This window comes from Brassica napus, chromosome C5 (genome assembly GCF_020379485.1).
Source record: "Brassica napus cultivar Da-Ae chromosome C5, Da-Ae, whole genome shotgun sequence".
In the NCBI taxonomy this organism is placed as follows: Eukaryota; Viridiplantae; Streptophyta; class Magnoliopsida; order Brassicales; family Brassicaceae; genus Brassica; species Brassica napus.
This window is the reverse complement of record NC_063448.1, coordinates 27,514,809-27,540,286: the sequence shown is the minus strand read 5'-3', so window position 1 is coordinate 27,540,286 and position 25,478 is coordinate 27,514,809. Positions and strand designations below refer to the sequence as shown.

Here is a 25,478-nt window from a genome sequence, read left to right as displayed (position 1 = left end):
TAGGTGGTCCTTCACTTGATTCGGGGTCCGCGTCCTCTGAACCGATCGCCATCCGCCAGACCTCTTGACCTCTGGTCCCTGGGTTCATGGGACCCGAGGTCTCTTCTGTAATTGCTATAAGACCTTGGTATTTCCCTTTAAGGTGGTCTGGTAGCAGGATCGAGAATTCTCCTGATCTCTTTTGATTATTCTGATGCCCCAGGGTGTAGGTAATTTCACCATTTGTTGAAGGGTTGAAGGGACTGCTCCCATGTCGTGAATCCAGGGTCTTCCTAGGATCATGTTGTATGCTGATTGACTGTCGACGACCAGGAACTTGGTAGACATGTTGATCCCTTAAGCATACAATGGGAGAGTGACCTCTCCGGCTGTTTGCTTGACTTCGCCGCTGAATCCGATGAGTGGAGTTATTTTGCGCGTCAGGGCGCTCTCCTCCAGCCCTAGGTCCTGGTAAGCAGTCTGGAAGATGATGTTGCTGGAGATACCAGTATCCACTAGTATTCTTTTTACCAAGCAGTTTGCTACGGTGAGCGAGATGACCAGGGCATCGTGGTGGGGAGCCAGGATCTTCTCCTGCTCCTTAGCCGTGAAGCTTATTTTGTCGGTACCTAGGAGAAAGCGTTTTGGTTTGGTCATCTCCAGGCCGTGCTTGGTGTTGCGGGTGCTTTTCTTGGCAGCTGCATGACTCACGCCGCTTATCTCTGAACCTCCGGATATGACATGGATCACTCGGTCCTGGCGAGGTGGTGAGGCGGGTATAGCTCCAGCGGATTTCGCCGGCACCTCTTTATTTAGATGGTTCTTGTCTTTTTCTGAGAGGAATTCCCGGAGATGCCCCTTTTGGAGTTGTTCATTGACCTCGATCCTTAGAACGACGCAGTCTTCAGTTTTGTGACCGTGGTCGCGATGGAAGTCGCACCAGAGGCCTGGGTTCCGGAACGAGTCAGGTGCCTTCATTTTTTGAGGCCACTTGACCTGTTGGCCCATCTGCCTCAAGACGTTGACTAGCTCCGGTGTGGATACCGAGAGATGGGAGATGTCGGGCCAAGTGGATACCGACATTCCTTCTTCCTTCTCCAGGGGTCGGTACTGGAACCTGCCCTGGTTTCTGTTCCCGGAGTCCTTGGTCGCTCTTTGGGAGGATCTTTCATCCCGATTTCCATGATCCGATCGGACCGACTTTTGGTCCTGCTTCGGCTGGGCCTTAGCACGGCTAGCGACGTCTTCTTCCCACTTCACTTGCGCCCAGGCCCGGGATAACACGTCTTCCATTGTCTTGCAAGGATACATGGTTAGTTCTTTGTAGAGGCTCCGGTCTGGAAGCAGGCCCCTTTTGAAGGCAGAGATCGTGGTAGGAATGCTGCATTCGGGAACTGCCACCTTTTCTTGATTGAAACGGGCTATGTAGTCTCGCAGGGGTTCTACCCGATGCTGAAGAATATCGTAGAGACCGTCTGAAGTCTTCTCCAGGCTCCTACTACTTGCGAATTGCTCCACAAACTTGTTGCTGAGGCTCGCAAAAGAGGATATGGACCTGGTGGGTAGGTTGATGTACCATTGTAGGGCAGGTCCTATCAGAGTGGAGCCAAAGACTTTGCACATTGTAGCCTCGCGGGATTCTTTTGGAAGCGCAACCGCGAGTCTCCATTGCTTGTATTGAGCGATATGATCGTCGGGGTCGCCCGTGCCGTCGTACATCTTTATGCTGGGGAAGGAAAACTTCCTAGGCATCTCGACCGAGGCGATTCCTTCCACGAAGGGGGTGTCTGCGTAGGAGTCCAGGTTACTCCTTCGGATTGGGGGAGCTACTCCTGGTAGGCGTTCCACCATGGACTGCATGGCGTCGAATATCTTGGAGAACATTTTCTCGAGATAGGCAGTCATAGAGGACTCTGTCGCTGATATCTTTTCAGGCGTCTCCTTATAAGATTCTGGCTCGGAATCACTCTCCTCCAGGTTGTGGACCTGAGGATTCTCGGCCCCTTCGCGCGTTGCCCCGGCTACGCCTGACCCAGGAGCTGGATCGGTCGTGCCTTCTCCGGAGTTAGGAGTATTCAGATTCCCCATGGGTCGAACCTGGGTGTTGAAACGACGCTTCTTGTTGCCTGCCATGCCGCGGGCTTAGTTTTGATCCCGGAGGACCATATTCTCCGACTGCAACTGGCTGAGCTTCACGGCACCTTGCGCCAGCTGTTTGGAGTGTTCGTCAAGTTTCTCCTTCAGACTCTGGACTTCTGAAGAGAGGTTGGGGTTTTCCCCGGTTGCTTCCCAAGTTCGATTCATCTCGGTTATTTGGCTCTGCATGCCGTCAATTTGCTTCTGGAGTTCAGCTAGCCTTTGAGCATCATCGGATGGTTCGTTATGCTCGTCCACCATCATCGTCACGTAGTTTGATTACTCCCCTCCTTCTAGTGCCAAACTGTTAGGGGATTTTTGTGTAGGATCTTTGTGAGTACCATGGAACGATGGATAAGCTGGTAGTATGTGTGTGTTTGTAAGTATTTCGTGGGGATTTGAGGTTAATAATAGAGAGAAAGACTTGAGAAGATGTATTATTGAGTAAACAAGCCGGAACTACAATGGTTGGTGTATAAACCCTAGTTCTAGCCACCTAGCTCTAATCTCTAAGTCTTGAGGAGTCGATCCCTTGCTTTTGGGACTTAGGAGCCCTTATATAGTCGTCTTGAAGTCGGTTTGATTTAGGTTGAACTCTTTCATATTCGGAAATATGGAAGGTTCTCCTTATCGGAAATCTTCAATTTCTTGGAAGGGAGGTCGGTCCCTGGGACTGGTCCCAGGGTTCCTTTTAGCGGGGACCTGGATTGTTCCTTTATCGGGGACCCGGGGGCCTGGGTCCTGCCCGGAGGCTGGAGGAAATGATACCGGGGTATTTTTCCCTAACAAGTGGTTAGAAAAGTAACCACCTTTTCTCCTAAAAAAGGAGGACGGTTCTCTGGTTTTACAGGCACACCAGGGCTTCCTCCTACACCCTGAAACACAAATAAATACAGAGAAAAAAACAGAGAGTTGGTCGGATTCAACATCCAAGACCAAGAGTGGTGTGAAGGCCACAAAGAGGCAGTTTTGAAAGAGATCAAATGGGAAGTTATGAACGACTCTTTGATGGGTTTTGATCCGTGTTAATATCACCCAAAGCATCCTACAGAGCCTGAGAACACACGCAAATGGTCAGGGAATAAGAGGGATAGCCGGATTCCACTTTCTATGGCCAAGATAGCCTTAAGGGCGGATGTGCATGGGAAGGCAATTTCATGGGAGTTGGGAACGACCCTTTGAAGGTGTTTGATCATGGATGATCACGCCCAAGGCTTCCTCTATAGCTTGGGAACACACGTAAATGTTCAGGAGAGAAGAGAGAAGGCCGGACTCCACTCTCAATGGCATGGACAGCCTTGAAGGCGAATGCAGTGTATAGAGCGGTTTCATGGGAGTTCAATGGAAGGGAAGATTGGTGCGACCCATGAATGGATATTATCAATACTGGAAGTATATGATAAGACTTTATAAAGGCGTGTGCAAGAGGATCAGGGACGTCCATGATAAGGGAAGGCACAAGATCTAGTAAGATCAAGTATAAAGTAACCGATTTATGATTACTTCTCGGTTTATGTTTATGTCTCTTGAGGTGCGATCAAGGCCAAGTATGGCACACCCCTTTGAAGAATATATATTGTGATGTAAACTAAGGATCCAGTACCTTGAGGAAATGGGCGGATCATTGTTGATCTAATTCATCCATCTGGGATGATAGTTAGATGCTACACGTTGGATAGTGATCCATGGCGGGTCATGGATTGGTGTTGGGTTTGATCATGGTGTGAATGATTGATCCGGCTCATGGAGAAACCACATGGGGGTCCTAGTATAATAGGAACGACGTGGAGTGTAAGGTCCAATTCATTTGGAACCAGCAGCAAGCCATGAAGAAGCGTATGGCTAGTACAATGTGGCGCGGACCATAAGTATTGAGCCTAGGTGTGATTATTCAAGGAAGGCCGTGTGTGATCTGATCATGGGTAAGAATGGACGACCTTATCCTTAAATGATGGATCAAGGTGTCTGATCTGATTGATCAAAGGATGCATCGGTTGTAAGAGCAAGGCTGATCGGCTACGTTGGGACATGGTTCCATGGCCGGTTAGGTAAGTGTGGGCTCTCATCAGTTCTGAGTCATGTGGGGTGGTTGGTTGATTGACTTAGGATTATATGGGTATTATTAGTCCAGGATCTGGACTTGGTATCATAAACTAATAAACAAAAATGATGTTGGATGATGCATGAGTCGGGAAGGGCCAAATGCATATCCTTAGTTGTTTGAAGGCTTCTCAAGGGTTACTTAAGTCTGTGGGGATGGTTGGCTGAATGACTAAGTACCTAAGGGAGTTGTTTAATGAGTAAAGGAGCTGGACGCAGTATATGGCAGCTGGCCATAGCTCGGTCTTAGCTCAGTTCGAGTATGACAGCTCGATCAGCTGGTCTACGAGTTCATTCAGCTAGAGCAGCTGGGCCGATGAGCTAACAAGCTCCGTGGATGTGGCCAAGGTATGATCTAGCAATATTTGCTTAGATAGAATGGTTTAGAGGAATGAAACCTCAGATAGTTAGACTCGAACCGAGTTAAGAACTGATATCTATGCTGAATGGTAGTTAGTTGAGCTAACTAGAGCATAGATGATTAAACCGGTTAGGTGTATGGTAGATCCAAAGTTATGAAAGAATATTCCGATGCGTATAACTATGAATGATCTAAGCTATGAAAAGCTAAGGATGTCTCTAGCTAAGGTCTAAGGTAGTCATCGCCTAAGGGCGAATTTATAGAAGTATTGCTAAAATTATGAGGTTCGGCCAATATGTGGTCTGAGCGACGAAGGACATCGACCGCAGTTTAAGCAGCCGGGTTGGGGCCCTTCAGAGACTATTATTTTTTTCGCAAAAAACCGACTCTAAAAATTTAATCTTTACTATATAATAACACCTAGACCCATGATCAGTTGTTAGTGATAATAAAAGTTCAGTATTTGCTATATAATAACTGTTTAAATAGTCTTGCTATTCAATAATAGTTTCTGAGTTTTTTGCTATATAAATACCAACCGTATCTTAAAACGAAGAAGAACTGAGAAAAAGGCTTGAGATTTGACGATTTCTTTTGCTAAATATTTGACAAAAAAAAAATGCCAAAAAGCTATTATTTTCTTTCCAACGAAGATCTACTTTTTATTTTCTTTCTATTTAAAAAAATGACAAAAATGTAACGTCATGGAATATATTAAGGGAATATTCTGTTTTTAGTTTGAATAAACAACATTAATATTTTAATTAAAAACAGTGGTACTATTGTAATATTAGAAGAAAAGTAAGGGAATTTCAAAAAAAAAAAAATCTCATTTTTTAATATCTTAAATTAAAAAAAACATTATTTTAAATAAAGCAGTGGCATAGACCTATAAACACTTTCAAAACAAAAAGACATCTCGAAAAAAACCTTCTGTTTTAATAGTATAGATAGAAGGAAAGTAGGTATGTTGCCGACAAAAGAGAAGATGCATCACTAAGTATAGATCGTGAACCAAATTTGTTTGTTTTAACCGTAATATGGTAGAAACAAAGTCAAAGTGACTCATTTTAAAGCTGGTGCATGATGGTGTGGATAAGTCAAGACATGGGCAAAAAACTGGAAACCGAAGAATCAAATTGGAAACGAAATACCCGAAACCGAAACCGGACCGTAACTCCAAATATTCAAGTGGTCCTATATTTCTATATTCTAAATAAAAGAACCAAACCAGAATCTAACCAGAACCGAACGGGTACCAGAATATATAAAAATATTAATTATATATACATAAAACATAACTAAATATATATTTACAATTTAAAAATCTGTTAAAAATATCCGAAAATATTTGAAGAAAACTAGATTATTACAAAGTATCTGAGCTACTCGAAAGTACCGCAATTATCTAGATATTTGTATTTGAAATATCCAAAGTAATCCGAAATATCCAATTTTTTTATCCGAATCATCATTATTATTTGATATTTTACCTAAATACTTGAAATTTAACCTTAATTACCCGAACTACCCGAAATAACCAAATCGAAACTGGAACCAAATGAGAACCAAATTACGTATTTTTTGGTTCCTAGTTTTAATATCCGAACCGAACCTGAAACTACTCGAACCGAATCGAAAATGAATCTAGTAGTAAATGGATTCTCTAACCCTTTACCCAATACTCAAAATACCTGAATCAAACCGAACTGATGTCCAAAATGCTCAGGCCTAGTCAAAACTATGTCGATACAAGAGAGTGAAATCTTCTGACACACTAGACTAGAGAATCCAAATCATTTTAGTGGATCAGATGACAACACAGTATATCAGAAAGGAAATTTTGTTGAGGATCTCATCAGTTACTTAGCTCATTGGATCTTCGACCAATCTAATTATACATGTTCAAGTTTCATAAAACATACATATGAATTTTTGTCTGTACGTAGTACAGGGGACAGAACACTAGCATTAAAGTAAAACTCAATTTAGTTTTAAAATTACTTTATTTTAAAGTAAAAACGAAGTAATACGTGGATGTTGAATTAAAAGCTCTTTCAACACTAAATAGGTAAAGACTTAGCTACTACACACAAAAGAACTGGTATGGTATCCTAATTGGTATGGTATCCTAATTCTTATATGAATTATGAACTTATTTTATGAGAATGAAAAAGGGTACAATCAAGATATAATCTAAAACTGATAAACATTAGGTTAAATTTAAATGCAATATCTAGAGAAACCCATGGCTAGAAATTCTCAAGTGGCTTACAAAATCAGCAAAAAATATATAATTTTTGGGTCTTTGGACGATTCTAACGTTTGAATGAACGAAACAAAAACAGAGAAGACAACAGAGACTATCAATAAATACCAGGAACAATCCTGTATCGCACTTTTTCGCAGTACAACTTCCAATATTTCCCATACCTTTTACAAAAAAAGATGTAACAAATCGAGAGTGAGAATTAATAGAATGCGTATATATATCATATGACAAAAAAAAATCATTCAGGTTTGGTGGCTTACTTTGATCAGCATCGGTCATCGTCTCTCTTGGCTCGATCAAAGAGAAGAATCGTGAGGTATATGACGTAGAAGTATGGCAAGAACTGGTTCAAACAATAGTCTTTAATGTATCTCTTGCAACAAAAGATTATAAAACAGACCAAAGAGATGGAGATGGAGAAAATTTTACGTTACTAAAGAGAGTAGGTACGGTCCAGAAGAAAGAACTTAAGATCTCAGGAACATAATGGAAATGTCAAGCCAATCCCCACCTGCACCATCAAAATACATTTGATCTGATGTACAACATGTAATATTGATTGTTGTAATAGCATAAAGGTGTGTAAACTCACCATCCAGAGGTTAAGAGAAGACTGGTTTTAGTTTCACTAGCTGTTGTCTTATATGTCGCCACAATCTACAACAAACCGAGAGAATAAAAATTGTTCATACACATATAAAAAAAGGTTACGACTTGGAAAAAGGAGTAATCTAACTTCATAAGAGTGTATTATGATCGTACCTTTGATGGGGCTTAGTGAAAGGTCCGACCCGGTTTCCCTTACCGCCGGTTCGTCCTCAGTTCGCTTCCCTCGACCAAACTGGCCCTATCCGAATTATTCTCTTAACTTAGGATTTTTATCCAGTTTTCCTCTATAAGGTTCAGTTCAGTTCCCCAAGTTCATTAAATCTATCCAGCATCCTAGCAAATTACTAAGACTGACAATATAATAAACATGTACCTCACTGCCTCGGTGCTAGTTGTCCGCCAGTCCATCCATACACTTCACCCTTGTTGTCTTCATCATTTCCCATTCGTTCTTATCCAGCCAGCTCGATCAGATACTTAACCGAATCCCCCTGTTACTTAGTCACTCAGCCAACCATCCCCACATGACCATGAACAAAGAAAGACGGCTTGGTTTCCAACCATCCATCCAGAATAGACAGTACGCCAGCCTTGCTAGCGTTCCAGAACCAGTAATTGATCACACCTAGACCAGTCAGTACATATCCGGCTCTACAGCCCTCGATCCCTTCAGTACACCTCACGGCCATCCTGCCCTGGCTATGTCTCCAACCCGCCTTCCAGTACCGACAGTACGCCAGCCTTGCTAGCGTTCAAGAACCACATTGATCACACCTAGATCAATCAGTACAAACTCGGCTCTGCAGCCCACGATCCAACCAGTACTAGCATGCATCCAGATCCCTGTAAACACACCTGGCTTCACAGCCACCTTCCTGCCTCTCCAGCATACGACCAGATCAAATCTTCTCAAGCTACAACCAACACTCAGTCCGTGATGAATAGAAGACGCCTCGCTACCAGCCGTTCCATCAAGACACGGCCATTACCATCGTCGGAACAGAACTAAGACTCGATCTGAAGTCTCAACCGTCAGAATTGCATTCCAGCACCAAACATCCGATAACCGCCTCAGGTAACTCTTGCCGTCTGATCTGTATCATCAGTACGGACGCCTCCCATCAGAAACCATCAAACCGTGTACAGAACCAGCCGAGCCAGCCTCCACAGAACTCGCCATCCATCAGGGAAGACCCGCATCATCAAGCCCACGGTATGAAGGAGAACTCGAATTCACAAGAACCCACACAGAACACAGATTCGGTATGTTCCCTTCCCGTACTGTACCTGATCAGATACAGTATGCCGATCTATTATCAGTACCCACGCTCTATCCCTTCGATCCAGTATCATTGTCTCTCGGTATCCCAGTCGCGATCCGATCATGTTCAGATCAGACGGAGTCGCAGTGCACCAGACAGACCCGCGGCCAGTAACTGAGACCCCGATCCGCCTTCCGGCCAACTCTCTCTATCTTTCCGATCAGAATTGTCTTCTCTCAGTATCTCTCTCTCTCTCTAGTCTCTCCTGAACCGTATAGAGCAGAGATGCCCCCTCTCTGATCGGCGGAAATCTCATTAAAAGAGACTGGGCGGTTACTCAGACGCACAAAACCGCCTCCCAACCGCTCTAACCATCCCCGCGCTCCTTTTTCCCTTCAACCGTCTATCCGGACAGTTACTTATTACTCTGAAACCAGTAACCACTCTCGGTTCAATTAAGTAGTTCAGTACCTGCTCTCCCAACTTCTCCAGCAGTTCAGTAACCGGCTTAATAACCACCCGCCAAACTGTTCGGTAACCACTCGGTAACTGCTCCCGTTAACCGCCAAGCAGTTTATAAATTCAGTAACCGTCAGATAACTGTTCCCGCCATTTTGCTTGGCTAATCAGTTCATGTTCAACTCAGTATTTGTTCCCGTCAGAACGTATACCAGTCAGTCCACACATTGACTACTGATCTCGGATGACAAGTCCAGCTGCCTTGTCTAAATTTAGTAACCGCCAAGCAGTTTATAAATTCAGTAACCGTCAGATAACTGTTCCCGCCATTTTGCTTGGCTAATCAGTTCATGTTCAACTCAGTATCTGTTCCCGCCAGAACGTATACCAGTCAGTCCACACATTGACTACTGATCTCGGATGACAAGTCCAGCTGCCTTGTCTAAATCCGTCCAGCTTAGTCCGACAAGCTCAACTGCTATGTTCGGACATACCGTATCGTCTTAACCTGACCAGTACTATCCATATGACATGTCCAACATGTCTGTCCCGTCTGATCAGTCCGACCTTGGACTGATCCAGTTCAGACAGCGGGATGGGGATGCTACAAGTCTCCCCCACTTGGAATGAATTCGTCCTCGAATTCAGCAGTTAATAGAACTTTGTTCTACCTAATCAGGACAGTCTCCCCCACTCGGAATGAATCCTAACACACGGCACTCATGCCTTAACTCAATTCTCAGGCTTTTGGTCACTCGACCGTTACTGTGTTCAAGACTTTCTGGTCACAATCCCACTCAACAAATTCGATCTCAGCTACCGATTTCCTCGTTTCAGTGTCTTTCCACATACTTAGTCTCAGCAGACTCAGTTCAGTTCACCAACTCAGTAAGCATAGCAGCTCCTACTTTCGAGCAATTCCTCGGTCTTTGGACACACACTTTGGTGAGAACACACAACTCCCAACAGTGTTGACCAGTTTACCTTAATTCTCGAAGTTTAACTCGCTACCTTTGTTAAGTGTTTTCCAGTCTGTTCCTTAACTGGTCGCAGTCACTCATGACCCAACCTTAGTCCTTCTAGGACTCAGTTCGACCAGTCTCAGTCCAATCCTGACTTGACTGTTTGATTCTCGCACTCCAGTGTTCCTTAGCATGGCCTAACTCCGACTACTAGGAACTTAATCTTTTTAGAACGCATGCATCTCATCTTGATCCTTATAGTTGTTTTCCTCGGATCACTCCCTGATCCTAACCAATCCCGACCACTTATGATCGACATCAGCTTTTCTCAGATCTTTACTGATCTTTATTGACACCTCCGGATCATTCTTGATCCTTACAAACATATCTTACTGGATCCTACACTTGATCCCTTGCACAATTTTCCTTTCGGACTCCCAGTCCTTCCCGGTTCACAATCCCATAATGACAAACTCATCTTTTCCCATTGACTCAGTCGCAGTTATGTCTTGGAAGACTCAACAGTTCCCAAAGACATCAGTATATACATGGCATATCAAACAGACAGACATCCTACAGACATGAGATGGCAAACTCTCACTAGTTCCCATCCATGCTTTCATCGCGATCGGAAACCCACAGTAGTGAACTCCTTGAGTTCCAGTGACAGTACAGTTATGTCTTGGAAGGTACATCTCCCACAGACATCAGATTGGGTTTCCGCAGACAGCAGTACAGACACGCGATGGCGAACTAATCTAGTTCCCACTGACGCGACAACATTTACGTCTTGGCAACTCTCCGGTTCCCACAAACGTCAGGACAGAACACGCGATGACAGACAGTCACGTCTTGGAAACTCTCGGTTTCCATAGACACCAGAACATACAGTATCAGAACTGTTATGCCTCAGCAATCCCACTCGGTTCCTAAGGACATATCATCAACACTAACACTAATGGTTTTAGTATTCCCACTTGTCCAGTTAATCATACACTTAGTCTGGTCCAGCATTATCATTCCAAGTCATCGAGCAGCCGTCTTACAATCAAGCTAAGTCTTAATGAGCATCTCAGCCATAAGCACCTAGACTTATCTAGACTTTCGCATGAAAGGAATCAATAATCTAAACTCAAATGATCGTCCCAAATCATCGAACCGTCATCCAAAATCTAGCAAGCCTTAGCAAGCATCACAACCCTTAATTACATTGTGTGATCTAGACGCTCATGGCAGGAACCGATCATTTACCACTTTTGAAACTCCGACCACAACTCATCATCTATAGCATCTTATACCTCCGAGTAGTTTCTTGCTCACCTAACAAGTCTTTGGCAAGTACACCTGACTTCCAATCTTTTGTTCCGATAATCTCAACTCTCGGACCGCACAAACCTACTAAGACAATCGAGCTTAGTCATACTTGACAATTCTCTCGTCTAGTTCTTTATATCCAGACTTGCTCACACTTGCCACTTGCTAAGTGTAAGTCTCACTCAGATTTTTCCAAAAATCTTTTTATGAAACTTCCAGTTCCATTTTCCCGGACCAGCTTGTCCATTACCTTGAAAACCTTAGAATCCATCTAAGCATTCTCAACAGACGTTCCATTCGAATGTAAGTCTCTGTACTTCACATTCCAGCATCAGTGCCTTGGCCATTAGTCCTTAGGCTCTTCCATGGACGACTAGTCCAATTCAGTTTTCCGATTTCCTGACTCTTTCAGGTTATCTCGTAGCAAACCATCCATTGCCTTAACCCGTTCATTGAGATACTATCTCAATTCTCAGACCACCTGTACAACTCAGTTCTCGTTTACAACATCCGGCTCATCCACTCGGCTATCTTGCCTTGAAGGCCTTCCGTCTGAAGTCCCCCTTTCAGATCCAGTTACGGACGTCTTGTCCATACAGAATTAAACTCGTCAGCTCCTTGGCTCCATATCCGACATCATTGTCCTTGACAGTTCATTGTCTTTCTTTGACATTTTTGAATCATCTTTCGCTTTCTCGAACAGCTTGGTTCTTCTTGATTCCAGTCTGCTTAACCTTCCTTAAGCTTCAGAAATCTCTTAGTCAATCCTTCCTGTTTCTTCACTTCAGAATCCGGATCCATTGACTTAAGTAAACCTCTCTGTTGTTTCCAACACTTAGAAAAATTTATTGGATAACTCTCTTGAGTAATCCAGAACACCTTAAGCAATCCGATCATTCCCCAAATGATCTTTAACTCAGACTTCATTCAACCAATCCAATCATCCATCAATGATCTTATCTCCGGTTTCTTTCCAGTTAAACTTCTAACTTACATTTGCCCATACAAAGTGTAAGTCCGACTTGATCACTCCCAAGATCAAGTCTCTCGTCAGTTCTCCAATGCTCGCGCTTAGCATTTTCCACGTCTGTTCGGTCTAGACAAATCTTGAATAATCCTTCGAACTCTGTCCTAGAACCGTAATCGCTCTGATACCACTTGAAAGGCTTCGACCCGGTTTCCCTTACCGTCGGTTCGTCCTCAGTTCGCTTCCCTCGACCAAACTGGCCCTATCCGAATTATTCTCTTAACTTAGGATTTTTATCCAGTTTTCCTCTATGAGGTTCAGTTCAGTTCCCCAAGTTCATTAAATCTATCGAGCATCCTAGCAAATTACTAAGACTGACAATATAATAAACATGTACCTCACTGCCTCGGTGCTAGTTGTCCGCCAGTCCATCCATACACTTCACCCATGTTGTCTTCATCCTTTCTCATTCGTTCTTATCCAGCCAGCTCGATCAGATACTTAACCGAATCCCCTTGTTACTTAGGCACTCAGCCAACCATCCCCACATGACCATGAACAAAGAGAGACGGCTTGGTTTCCAACCAGCCATCCAGAATAGACAGTACGCCAGCCTTGCTAGCGTTCCAGAACCAGTCATTGATCATACCTAGACCAGTCAGTACATATTCGGCTCTACAGCCCTCGATCCCTTCAGTACACCTCACGGCCATCCTGCCCTGGCTATGTCTCCAACCTGCCTTCCAGTACCGATAGTACGCCAGCCTTGCTAGCGTTCAAGAACCACATTGATCACACCTAGATCAATCAGCACGCATCCAGATCCCTGTAAACACACCCGGCTTCACAGCCACCTTCCTGCCTCTCCAGCATACGACCAGATCAAATCTTCTCAAGCTCCAACCAACACTCAGTCCGTGATGAATAGAAGACGCCTCGCTACCAGCCGTTCCATCAAGACACGGCCATTACCATCGTCGGAACAGAACTAAGACTCGATCTGAAGCCTCAACCGTCAGAATCGCATTCCAGCACCAAACATCTGATAACCGCCTCAGATAACTCTTGCCGTCTGATCTGTATCATCAGTACGGACGCCTCCCATCAGAAACCATCAAACCGTGTACAGAACCAGCCGAGCCAGCCTCCACAGAACTCGCCATCCATCAGGGAAGATCCACATCATCAAGCCCACGGTATGAAGGAGAACTCGAATTCACAAGAACCCACGCAGAACACAGATTCGATATGTTCCCTTCCCGTACTGTACCTGATCAGATACAGTATGCCGATCTATTATCAGTACCCACGCTCTATCCCTTCGATCCAGTATCATTGTCTCTCGGTATCCCAGTCGCGATCCGATCATGTTCAGATCAGACGGAGTCGCAGTGCACCAGACAGACCCGCGGCCAGTAACTGAGACCCCGATCCGCCTTCCGGCCAACTCTCTCTATCTTTCCGATCAGAATCGCCTTCTCTCAGTATATCTCTCTCTCTAGTCTCTCCTGAACCGTATAGAGCAGAGATGTCCCTTCTCTGATCCGCGGAAATCTCATTAAAAGAGACTGGGCAGTTACTCAGACGCACATAACCGCCTCCCAACCGCTCTAACCATCCCCGCGCTCCTTTTTCCCTTCAACCGTCTATCCGGGCAGTTACTTATTACTCCGAAACCAGTAACCACTCTCGGTTCAATTAAGTAGTTCAGTACTTGCTCTCCCAACTTCTCCAGCAGTTCAGTAACCGGCTTAATAACCACCCGCCAAACTGTTCGGTAACCACTCGGTAACTGCTCCCGGTAACCGCCAAGCAGTTTATAAATTCAGTAACCGTCAGATAACTGTTTCCGCCATTTTGCTTGGCTAATCAGTTCATGTTCAACTCAGTATCTGTTCCCGTCAGAACGTATACCAGTCAGTCCACACATTGACTACTGATCTCGGATGACAAGTCCAGCTGCCTTGTCTGAATCCGTCCAGCTTAGTCCGACAAGCTCAACTGCTATGTTCGGACATACCGTATCGTCTTAATCTGACCAGTACTATCCAGATGACATGTCCAACATGTCTGTCCCGTCTGATCAGTCCGACCTTGGACTGATCCAGTTCAGACTGCGGGATAGGGATGCTACACTTAGCCCCAAACCGAGCATTTCCCGTTTGTCCTCTTGAACTCTTGCCTTTGTCTATCGCAATCATAGTTTATGTAAATGCAAAGAATCCCCGCCACCAGAATGTATATTGCCAACTGCAAACCACTGAAGGAGATTATTAAGTCCAAGAGATAGAAATACGCATAGATGTCCCAACTATTGTACCATCGATAGCGTATCACTAATAGAATTATGCTACTGCATAGACTGATATCCGAAATCTATAATCTTGAGCCATAGTATGCAAGGACTTAAACATATGTTTAAATTGTAACTCTCTTGTTCCTACTGTAATGAAAGATACCAAGTATTTCAATTAACAGACTTAAAAGGCAATTTCTAGAACTACCTTAGAAAACCTGAATTGTTTTTTGCTTTCCCACGAAAGTGGTATCTTTAAGACTTTTTTCATTTGTAACAGACAGGGTATTTCTAATGTATCTATTCCTTCTATATTCATCTATGAAGTTCAAATATTTTGCACCTGAGTTCCAAGTTTGACTGGGTGGTTCACAAGGTACATGCCTGGAGATGTATAAATAGAAGGCACCTACACTAGACAGCCCCAGCAAATGTAGAATCCCGCTGAAAAATCAACAATTATAAAGTATGAAAAAATCACCAATCATAAAGCTCAAAAATCTGAACCATTTGCTTCTGCATTAGCCACATAAACAAAACCCGCAAGGATATTATGGCCAAATAGTGCAGCAAATTTTGTTCATGGTGATGTAATTTTGATATATGTACCAGACGCATACCTCGGTCATGTGCGATGTCCATGCTGTTCCAGTAACCAGCTTCCCACCCGAAAAATTTCGTGACATACACCAGCATCAGAATGGTGTTCACAAGCATTGAATCAGATACTCTCCCATTTATTTCATACTGGTAAAGAAAAGTATAGGGACCGCATATTAGAAGGGTGAGGCTCTCTGATCAAATAAGGACTCAAAGAAACATCCAGGTTATGTCGTAACAAAGTGGGAATGTATCTAAAAGTACCTGCTTAATGCAGTAGGTGACGGCAAGAACAGCCCAGGACATCATACCAAATCTGCAATTAGTAAAAACCTTGATGTCAAAGTTCTTACCAATTCGAGGGTATAACTCCATGCCCTGCAAAGCCCAACGCAAAGGATACATTGAGAATAAGATTGCCACAAAGTGGATTGTGATAATGATAATCTGGACGCAAAGAGTGATATAAGATCTCATCTATGAATGTTATGATAACTATTGAATACTTTATTCATCTCCTTCGCCCTCTGACATTTAAGACCATACTCATACCAAACTAATCTTCTTGTGTTTAATCAACTAAATGAATTAATGCCGGTAAGAAGACAATGATGTTTACAGGTCCACTAACTTTGGAGCTTTAAGAAAGCTTTAGCTCAGAATGTCTAGCACAGAATTCCAACCAGTGATGGCTAACATTGCCAAGACGTAAGCAAATCCCAACCAGTGATTTCAGAAAGAAAACATGATCTTCAGGAATAACTCACCCAGACCCAGTAGAAGTCGATAATAAGGTGTTACCACATGAACCAGAATCACTTGATGAAGGTGCAACATGACCCTTGTAAAAGACAAAACACACAAGTTTTAAAAACATAAAAACCGAAGACTACATTTTTAGAGACTAAGGAGAAACATGCATGCACACTTAGTTTGAGGTATAACAGAACACAAAATATGAAGCTTCCGAATATCAGTGCCGAAAATATTTCACCCTAGTGATCGTAGACAATTGCAGGGTTGAATATCCCGAACCTGAATAGCAAAAGACAACTCAACTCATATACGTAAAGCATAAATACTGTCAAAACGCAATCCAACATAAAGCATTCGAAAGAATTAAACATTGCTTACCACCAAAGACCAAGATAGGTGGCTAGTGTCACAAAATAGGCAGCCATACCATTGTCCTACAAGAACAGAACCACACAGTTGTTTATTTGCATCACACACAAGGCTAACTGATACTTAAGTAGAGCCATCTGTCGAACCTTGTAAACTGGTCGGTTCCCCGTCGGAGAAACTGGGCCTTCAACTCTTTTACCAGGAAGAAGAAGCTGGAGAGCAGCCTCAAATGCTCCATAGCAAAAGATGATCTTCCAAGCGATGGCAGTGGGTCTTGGCCATATGTTGATGAGCCCTTTAACTCCATTCTCCCACAAGAATCCAGAGGAATGAAACTAAACATCAATAAAAGAGGTGTAAATATTACGTTTCAAGGAGTCTACTGCAGTCGAACTCAACTCTCCATATCTGGAATATAATGAAAGATCTGAATAATAAAAATGGCCACAGGTCCCCATAAATTTATAAGCAAACAAAAGAAAATATTATGGACCAACAATGTACCACCCATGTTTGCTTAATTTGAAAACTCACAATCTCAGACAAAGAACAAGGAAGCTCATACAATGTATCAGTGTCTCTTATCTACAAGTTTCAAAATCAGAAACACATTCAGTCACTTATTTGATCTAAGCTATGAACTAAGGGGGTGACATACTGTGCGAGCCGGTCTGATGAGAAAGAGTAACGAGAAATGATGAGAGCTTACAGGAGAATGACGAAAGGTGGACAAAGAGCAAGAAGCGATAGCATCGATGCAAAAGTCACGATCGGAGAATGCACAGTCTCAGCCATCTTCTTCTCCTTCACTCTCTCTCTCTCGGCCAAACAAATTGATTCTGATCTCTACGGACTCAACGGAACGACTCTGCCAAGTTAACGATGAACTTCACAGGTCCACTCAGTAGTCCTGGCGTTCGGAAGTAAACCGAACCGAGATTCTCGGTTTCCGGTTTCGGTTTCAATACAGTTTCGATCGGCGACTTGTAAATTCTATCGCTTCTTGGTTCGGTCCATCCCAATCAATCGGTTTAAGCTAATCCACGTATCACGTGCTCTCCACGTGTTTTTTCAGTTCCAGTTTTGCACTCAGACTTTTCTTTTCTTCGTTGTCTCTGTGTTCAACACATAGTAATGAATTGGTAGACCGGAGTAAACAAGATCCAACAAACCGGGATTCTCGGTTTTTAGTTTCAATACGGATTATTGCTAAATACCGATCGGCTACTTTTTCTAAATTCGATCTGTTCTCGGTACGGACCACACCAACCGATCGGTTTACAATAATCCACGTGTCGCTAACAGATCGACATATTTTTAAATTCCAGTTTCGCCCCTCAGACTTTTCTTTTCTGATCTCAATCAAATCTCCTTTCATCATCTTCATCTCTCTCAAAGCTCAAAGATCTTCGTCGTCGTCGTCGTCACTGTATTTAACACATAGTGATGAATTGATCGAGACAATCAAATCAATCCTTACCACTCTGATTCGCAGCTATAGTTCACCAATTTCTTAGTCGCAAACGCTGAGCGAACTACAAGCAATGCTTGGCTTCGAAGAAAATCTTCGAGAATCAGTTGAATTCGTGTAAGCTTCCTTTGAGAATCTTTCGATGAAACCCTAGATCGAGTTTTCTGATGCGAATTGTTGAGAATTTTGTTGATTTCTCATAGGTTATTGCATTTCAAGATATTTTAGAATGTTCAAGAGATGCAGTTAGTGCCTAGTGATGATGACCGGAACGGAGAACAGATTCTATTCGACGAATCCACATCCACGAACGAAATCGTAGCAGCGGAAAGAGGTGATCGTGTTGTAGAGGAAGGAGAGATAGCTGAGAGTGGTGATGATGACGATGACGACGAAACTACGCATCTCGTTGCTGTAGATCAACCACAATGTCGAATTTGCCTAGACGTTGGAGGTATGAACAAGGCTTTCTTGATCTCAAAACTGAAACGACTTTGATTCTTGTGTTATGTGTTGCATTGCAGGGGAAGATCTGATTGGTCCGTGCAATTGTAAAGGTACTCAGAAGTACGTTCACAGATCTTGTCTCGACAACTGGCGCTCCACCAAGGTAGTATTAGTTTCTATGACGTTTGTTCTTTGTTGGCCTTTATCTTTGTAGGTTTATGAAATGCTTTGTCTCTGGGATGTGTATGTTCTGAATGCTAGTTTATGTTTCAGGAAGGTTTTGCATTTTCGCATTGTACAGAGTGTAGAGCTGTGTTCAAACTCCGAGCCAATGTGCCTCCTGATAGATGGTGGTTGAGATTGAGATTTCAGCTCCTGGTTGCTAGAGATCATGCTTTCATTTTCATCACTGTCCAGATGGTACATTACTTGTTCTCCTAAGTAGAATACACTTTCTTTACCATGTTTATCAGCTTCTTGACTCTCGTTTTTCTTTTCGAATACACTCTGATGAGACCGCAAATCCGTAGTTATAACTGCCGTAATTATCAGTTTATGACCAAATCTGTTGTTTATTGTTGCATTCATAAACCGACACATGAGATCCCTTATGTATATTTGGATTTGGTTGATACCTGTGAAGTTAAGTCAAGGCATTTATACTGATGAATAAAGTCTTCATGCATCAACAGGTTGTAGCGTTCTTGGGGTTACTAGTTTACAAGTTCTACGGTGAAGAACTACGTGAGATGTTCGGTTATGAGGAACATCCTTATGGCTTCTACACATTAGCTGGTAACACCTCTTCTCGCTTTCTACCATCATCTTTGAGATATGGGTCTCAATATCCAATGAGTCTGTTTTATGTTGCAGTTTTGGCCATTGTCTTGGTAGGACTACTTTATGGGTTCTTCATCGCAATTATATGTGGTCAAAGGATCAATGAGCGGCACTACCATGTTCTTGCCAAACAAGAACTCACAAAGGTTTTCTCTTGTTTATTTACTTACTGTGATTGGTTTCCTTGATATACAACATTGTGTTTCTGTATCAGGAGTATATAGTGGAAGACCGAGAATGCAAGAATGTTCCTGACCTTGACCAGAGTCATGTAATGGAACTTAGAATGTTGGGACTTTATTGAACATAAATATGAGAAAAGAGCTCGCTGGATCTATACTCCTCATTTCACCTGTAAATTATACTCGTCATTGATTTTAAGGTTGTTTCAACGATTTTGTTAAATGATTTTTTCGAAGTTTATTTTATTTATACTCTTCATTTCAACGATTCTGATGAAACTGTGAGGTTTACACAGTAATGTAGGGTGATCATCTCTTTTTCTTTCTTCAATCGTTTCGTTTTCCTAGCGTTGGGATCTATACCCTAGCCAGCCGAACTGAACCCAAATTGTCTGCTTCTCAATTCAATTCAGAACCGGTTGTAAGAGCATGATTATTGGAGGATTCTTGAGATGGAGTTCTTAGCGGAATATAAGAACATGACTCTTAACTTTTAACTAAAAAAGCTAAGAACCAGCTCTTAAATAAGAGTTTTAAGAAACGGTTCTTAGCTTTTTTAGTTAAAAGTTAAGAGAGGAGTTCTTATATTCCGCTAATAACCTCACCCTAAGAACCTTCCAATAATCATGCTCTAAGTCTGTTCAGTGTAGTAGTCGGTCCCGTCGGTTGTTTCGGTTAGGCAAAAACAAAATTAATCTGATTCTGATCAAAATTACGCAAACAAACTGAGAAAATGAACTCAACTAACCAAAATTAATTGAAGATAATCAACTTTAAATAAAAAAAAAATCAGCTTAAACATAAATTTAACTGGAACAAAAAAAGTTAAATTTACCATAATTTTAGAAAATCAAATAACAGAAGATTGAACCGAAATTTTCTAGTTCAATTCGTAAGAGTATCTCCAAAAATGAACTATGTTTCTAAAACTCTATATTTGAAGTTTAAAGGTGGTCTTCTCCAAAAGCAAAACTTCAAACTCAACTTCAAAACTATTTGTATTTTATAATATGGACCTTATTTTTGTCATAACTAATTTGAATTCATAAAAAGCTTTTGTAAATAACTAACATATATATATAAACATATGCAACAATATTAATTAATAAAATACTCTATAAAAATTTAATAAAAATAACTTAATTAATATTAAACTTCAAACAAAATATCATATTATTCCATAAAATGATTTTCGAAATGCATATATGATCTATTAGTGCATTTCGAAGTAAAATGGCTCTACTCATTTTTACTTTGTAGATTACGAGTTAAAAATTGTTGAAATCAGGTGATCTTGATACTTGTAAATACATAAGATCGGAACAAGAAAGTAAAAGAGAAACATAAAATATTGCTAAAAGACTAATTTCTTTTTGATGATGTTAATTCTCGTGAATATATTCGATATGAACAATAAAGAATTGTACGGAAAAGACATCAAAAACAACAATAACAACCATCTTCATTTACACAAAAAAATTTGGACAATATTTGACAATTTTGAAGGTTACAGATAAAACTTACTTCACTATTAGTGTTGTTGTAATATTTAAATTTGTGTAATAGTTATGCCTTCATGTAATTTAAAAAAAAAATTGTTAAGTTTCTTTTGTATATTTTTGTTGTCTAAATCTAGTTTAAAATATTTTAAATCTTATTTTAAAGTTATATTTAATTTTATGGGTAAAATTTAAAATCTGTAAACAAAAATTAAAATATATATGAGATATAATTTTTTTAAGGATTAAAACAATAAACAATAAAATATTTATGAATTATAAAGGTGATGTGTGATTGTAGGGACCAAAACTCTCTTTCAGGCTGTTTATATCTTCCAAATAACTTGCAAATGCTGGCCATTCTTCTGGTTCTGAAACCATCTTCACCAATTGAGAACAATCCGTTGCAAACGTAACATGAAATTGTCGTAAGTTTTTCATACATTCCATTGCCCATAATAAAGCTTCCATCTCCGCATGAAGAGGAGTAAGAGAAGCCCGAACATTCCTTGCACCCATCAAACCCGCAAATCCTTCTAGAGTACTGTACCATCCTTGACCTGAAAAAATCTCATTCTCTTTCCAGGAACCATCCGTAAAACACCATCTTCCTGGAATTGCCGGAAGAATCATAGCCTCTACCTGTGGAATCCTCTTGTGGTCAGTCAGTATCTGGGCTGAGGCACAAATACTGACTGACCACAAGAGGATTCCACAGGTAGAGGCTATGATTCTTCCGGCAATTCCAGGAAGATGGTGTTTTACGGATGGTTCCTGGAAAGAGAATGAGATTTTTTCAGGTCAAGGATGGTACAGTACTCTAGAAGGATTTGCGGGTTTGATGGGTGCAAGGAATGTTCGGGCTTCTCTTACTCCTCTTCATGCGGAGATGGAAGCTTTATTATGGGCAATGGAATGTATGAAAAACTTACGACAATTTCATGTTACGTTTGCAACGGATTGTTCTCAATTGGTGAAGATGGTTTCAGAACCAGAAGAATGGCCAGCATTTGCAAGTTATTTGGAAGATATAAACAGCCTGAAAGAGAGTTTTTTCCGAGTAGAGATTATCTATGTACCAAGAACGCAGAACAAGAAGGCGGATAGCTTAGCCCGCAGTGCTAGGAAGGAAACGTCTTTTGTAGTTCACATGGATCAAGATCTCCCAGTTTGGTTCACAGAGTCAATATGAGTCTGTAAAATTGATGACAAAAAAAAAAAAAAAAAAAAAAGAGTAGTGAAACTTCAAATATAAAGTTTCACTCTTCAAAACTTCAAATTTGAAGTTCCTTTATGAAGTTCCTTTATGAAGTTTCAAAAACTCTATATTTGAAGTTTGAAGGTGTTATTCTCCAAAAGGAAAACTTCATACTTATCTTCAAAACTATTTTTATTTCATATTATGGTCCTTATATTTTTTATAATTAAAGTAAATTTATAAAACTTTTGTAAATAACTAAGCACATATATAAAAATATTACACCAATATTAATTAATAAAATTTTATATTAAAATAAAAATTTTAAATAAAAATAACATAATTAATATTAAACTTCAAGCAAAATAATGTATTATGTCTTCATGTAATTTTCTTTAAAAAAATTTTGTTGTTAAGTTTCTTTTGTATTGTTGTTTTCTAAATCTAGTTTTAAAAATTTAAATCTTATTTTAAATTTTATTTAATTTTATGTGTAAAACTTAAATTTATAAAAAAATGAAATTTTTATGAGATATAAAATTTTCAAGCATTAATACGATAAACAAGAAAATATTTAAGAATTATATATATGATGTGTAATTGTAGGGACCAAAATGCAAATAAAAATATGAAATTTCAAATTTGAAGTTTTGAATAGTGAAACTTCAAATATAGAGTTCCACTACTCAAAACTTCAAATTTTGAAGTTCCTTTTTGGAGAGCAAAAAACTTCATATTTGAAGTTATAGAGTGTCTTTTGGAGATGCTCTAAGTGTGGTCAAACAAACTAACCAAAAACCTAATTACCCAAAGTGATTTAACCGAATAAAACAAAATTACATGCCTATCTTTACTATTAAAAGTGAAGGATTTTAAAAAAAAATCTAATTAAACAAAATTGTTGCACCTTTTCATTTTTAGTCAAATATGTTATATACAATCAAATATTGGATATGATTTGTACTGGTTGTAGGTGCTGTCCACAACCCCCTTTATTTCTACAGCACTAAATTCACATCAATCAAGCTTTAATAAAAATTTCAAAATTACAGCTATTGAAATAACCTACGGCTGTACAAGTGCTATGTAGAGCCAAAAATCTAAAGCAATTTTTTAGAACTTTCTATAAAATTCTAAAGCAAAAAAATCTAAAGCCACAGCAAAAAATCTACAGATTTTTTTCTACAACAAATTTTTTAAAGTTACAACCATTACCAATTGGACCGATTATAACTAACCCCTGTTATATAGCAACAAGATAATATTTTCTAATATTTATAATATATTGTAACATTTCCTTTAATTCTAAATTTTTGGGACCCATATATCTTATCTACGTAATAATATGTTTCCAAACCTACGTATAGAATCTAATTTACAAGTGACAAAGAAAAAAGATCTACAACTTATAACATCTACCATTAATGCTATACCAATATCAACACTACTAAAAACAAATTATATCAAACATCCTGGACAAGTAGAAGGTTTTGTATAATGTTCTTAGATTATTGTTGGGATTGCAATATTAAATTAGAAAAATGTGCCAAGTAAATCTTAAATCTCATCAACTTAATAAATGTAACTCTTATAAAAATGCACACAAAATATAATAAGAAAGAGTAAGCATTAGTATTTGGGTCCTCTAACCGGGTATGAATCGAATCCTTTTGGGTCCTAGACATTTACATAGGTTTGGAAATGAAAAATTATAGGTGTTTGAAAATTTTAGAATTCAGATCGGTTCTTTTTGGGTCCGGATCGGTTCGGAACTATAATTCGAATAACTATAATTTTTGGGTATATGACGGGTCTGAGTTAGTTTGGATATTTAGGATCCAGAAAGATTCAGAGTATCCCAAAATTCAAAAATACCTAAAACACTAAATTTTTCGAAAATTCAAGCAAATACTTGAAAATATCCAAATACTTTTAATGACCCAAATTTTTTACCCGAAATATGAACTAAAGATCAGATAAAAACCAAAATTTTATTTGAATACCCGAAATATATAAGTCAAATTTTGATAACATCACTTTTTCAACTTAAAACTATACCTAATATACACAAAAATTGGGTACTTTGGGTAGTCGATTGGGTCTAAAATAGGACTTGGGCGGAGCCGAGATCCGCGGGTCCAAAAATATATCCAATAGGTACTTTTTATTGGATCTGGACTCAAACTGAATATGTATTTCAAGATCGGTTTTGGTTCGGTTTTTGGGTTCGGATAAATGCCTATACCTAATAGAAAGTTGCATAAAAGTATACACACAAAATTTCAAATAAACTAATTAAGTTTAAACAAATTTACTTCTTCGATATAGTATGACTTTATAACATAATAATAATAATAATGTACAACAATCCAAAATACTAATTTATATCAAAGTGTGTTTTGTTTATAATCCACCAAACCCGCGCTTTCGAAGCGCGAGTAAAAATCTAGTTATATCTTTAAAAATTCACCTTCTTCCAGATAATTTCATTTACTCATTTGCATATGTATTGTTGCTCTATATATAGATTTTCAACTGGTTAGAATAACCTAATTCGTAAATTCTTGATAGGTCTTAATCTTATCTCAATTTAAATTTTGGTTTAGTTGACTTTTACCATTTTTATTCGATGTCAAAAGCGGTCCAAGGTGAGTTGACTCACGGATTCTCCATTAGCTTTTTTGCTTGCATACAACTTTTTCATCTCTTTCTAACGCATTTTCCAGATAAATCTCCGAAAACCCGGTTTCTTCATATGAGTTTGGTTAGAAAATCATTCTCGCTGGTAATAATTTATGTATTCTCTGATTCTTCTATGTTTGGGTGATTTTTTAGTTTGAAACTGAGTTTTCTGGTTCTGTCTAGGATGTAGGGTCTCTTCTTTTGTGTTTCTCTAATGTGTGTGTTTTAGTTTGATTAGGTCTAAAATACGACTTACACACTTTAGTAAATACTGGAAACTTTTAGACCAAACTGCAATTTCTTGAAACTCACTAAACTCGCATCGATTTAACTTGTAAAGATTGGGTGTCGACCGACACCAATGAGAGTATCGATCAACACAATTAAATGCATGTCGGTTCAACTTGGTCTTTTCAGCATCATTTCTCTTCAAACTCTAAATAGTTCCAGAATATCCAAAGTACTCCAACACGTACCTAGACATGTAAATACTCTAAAACGACTCCAAACATATAATTAAGACTCTAAATATAAGATTTATATCATGGTCAAAACTCATTAAAATCCTGATATATCAGTGTTTGGAGCTTTACTTAAATCGTGTACGATGGAATTACATGTTTGACTTGATTTATGATTTATATGTTAGTGTTTAGAGCTTGGTACTTTCTTAAATCTTTTAAACATCTTAACATGAATCTATTGGGATTGACTTAG

The 25,478-nt window shown here is 40.0% G+C and overlaps 2 protein-coding genes and 1 long non-coding RNA gene across 12 annotated transcripts; 1 reads left to right on the top strand and 2 right to left on the bottom strand.

The window, feature by feature from the left end:
- Window positions 1–336: 336 nt before the first annotated feature.
- Window positions 337–2,112, bottom strand: LOC106404105. Its single transcript, XM_013844856.2, has one exon. It carries the CDS (start codon window positions 2,110–2,112, stop codon window positions 337–339), a length of 1,776 nt encoding a protein of 591 aa, XP_013700310.2.
- A 4,656-nt stretch (window positions 2,113–6,768) lies between these two features.
- LOC106405364 lies at window positions 6,769–17,382 on the bottom strand. 10 transcript variants are annotated; one of them, XR_007323369.1, is made up of 15 exons: window positions 17,152–17,330; window positions 16,977–17,027; window positions 16,589–16,777; window positions 16,452–16,507; window positions 16,246–16,352; window positions 16,085–16,158; window positions 15,582–15,695; window positions 15,338–15,464; window positions 15,061–15,161; window positions 7,831–14,671; window positions 7,611–7,741; window positions 7,441–7,505; window positions 7,278–7,359; window positions 7,109–7,191; window positions 6,769–7,009 (listed from the first exon to the last, which is right to left on the bottom strand). It is a non-coding gene; the product is annotated as an uncharacterized LOC106405364 (long non-coding RNA). The 10 variants fall into 10 exon arrangements; XR_007323371.1 differs by having other exon boundaries at window positions 7,831–14,681; window positions 16,312–16,352; XR_007323367.1 differs by lacking the exon at window positions 16,977–17,027 and having other exon boundaries at window positions 17,152–17,382.
- A 387-nt stretch (window positions 17,383–17,769) lies between these two features.
- Window positions 17,770–19,647, top strand: LOC106402426 (E3 ubiquitin-protein ligase MARCHF2). Its single transcript, XM_013843161.3, has 7 exons — window positions 17,770–18,030; window positions 18,117–18,367; window positions 18,438–18,523; window positions 18,634–18,780; window positions 19,053–19,155; window positions 19,234–19,346; window positions 19,415–19,647. Exons 2-7 carry the CDS (start codon window positions 18,154–18,156, stop codon window positions 19,502–19,504), a joined length of 753 nt encoding a protein of 250 aa, XP_013698615.1. The 5' UTR covers window positions 17,770–18,030; window positions 18,117–18,153; the 3' UTR covers window positions 19,505–19,647.
- Window positions 19,648–25,478: the final 5,831 nt, after the last annotated feature.

What these genes read in the sequence shown, in the direction of transcription:
- LOC106404105 (XM_013844856.2), bottom strand. Translation starts at nt 2,112, where the DNA reads ATGGCAGGCAACAAGAAGCGTCGTTTCAACACCCAGGTTCGACCCATG.
- LOC106402426 (XM_013843161.3), top strand. Translation starts at nt 18,154, where the DNA reads ATGCAGTTAGTGCCTAGTGATGATGACCGGAACGGAGAACAGATTCTA. An exon ending in TTTTCATCACTGTCCAGATG is followed by an intron (nt 18,781 to 19,052) that starts GTACATTACTTG and finishes ATGCATCAACAG; the next exon opens with GTTGTAGCGTTCTTGGGGTT. An exon ending in TGGCTTCTACACATTAGCTG is followed by an intron (nt 19,156 to 19,233) that starts GTAACACCTCTT and finishes TTTATGTTGCAG; the next exon opens with TTTTGGCCATTGTCTTGGTA.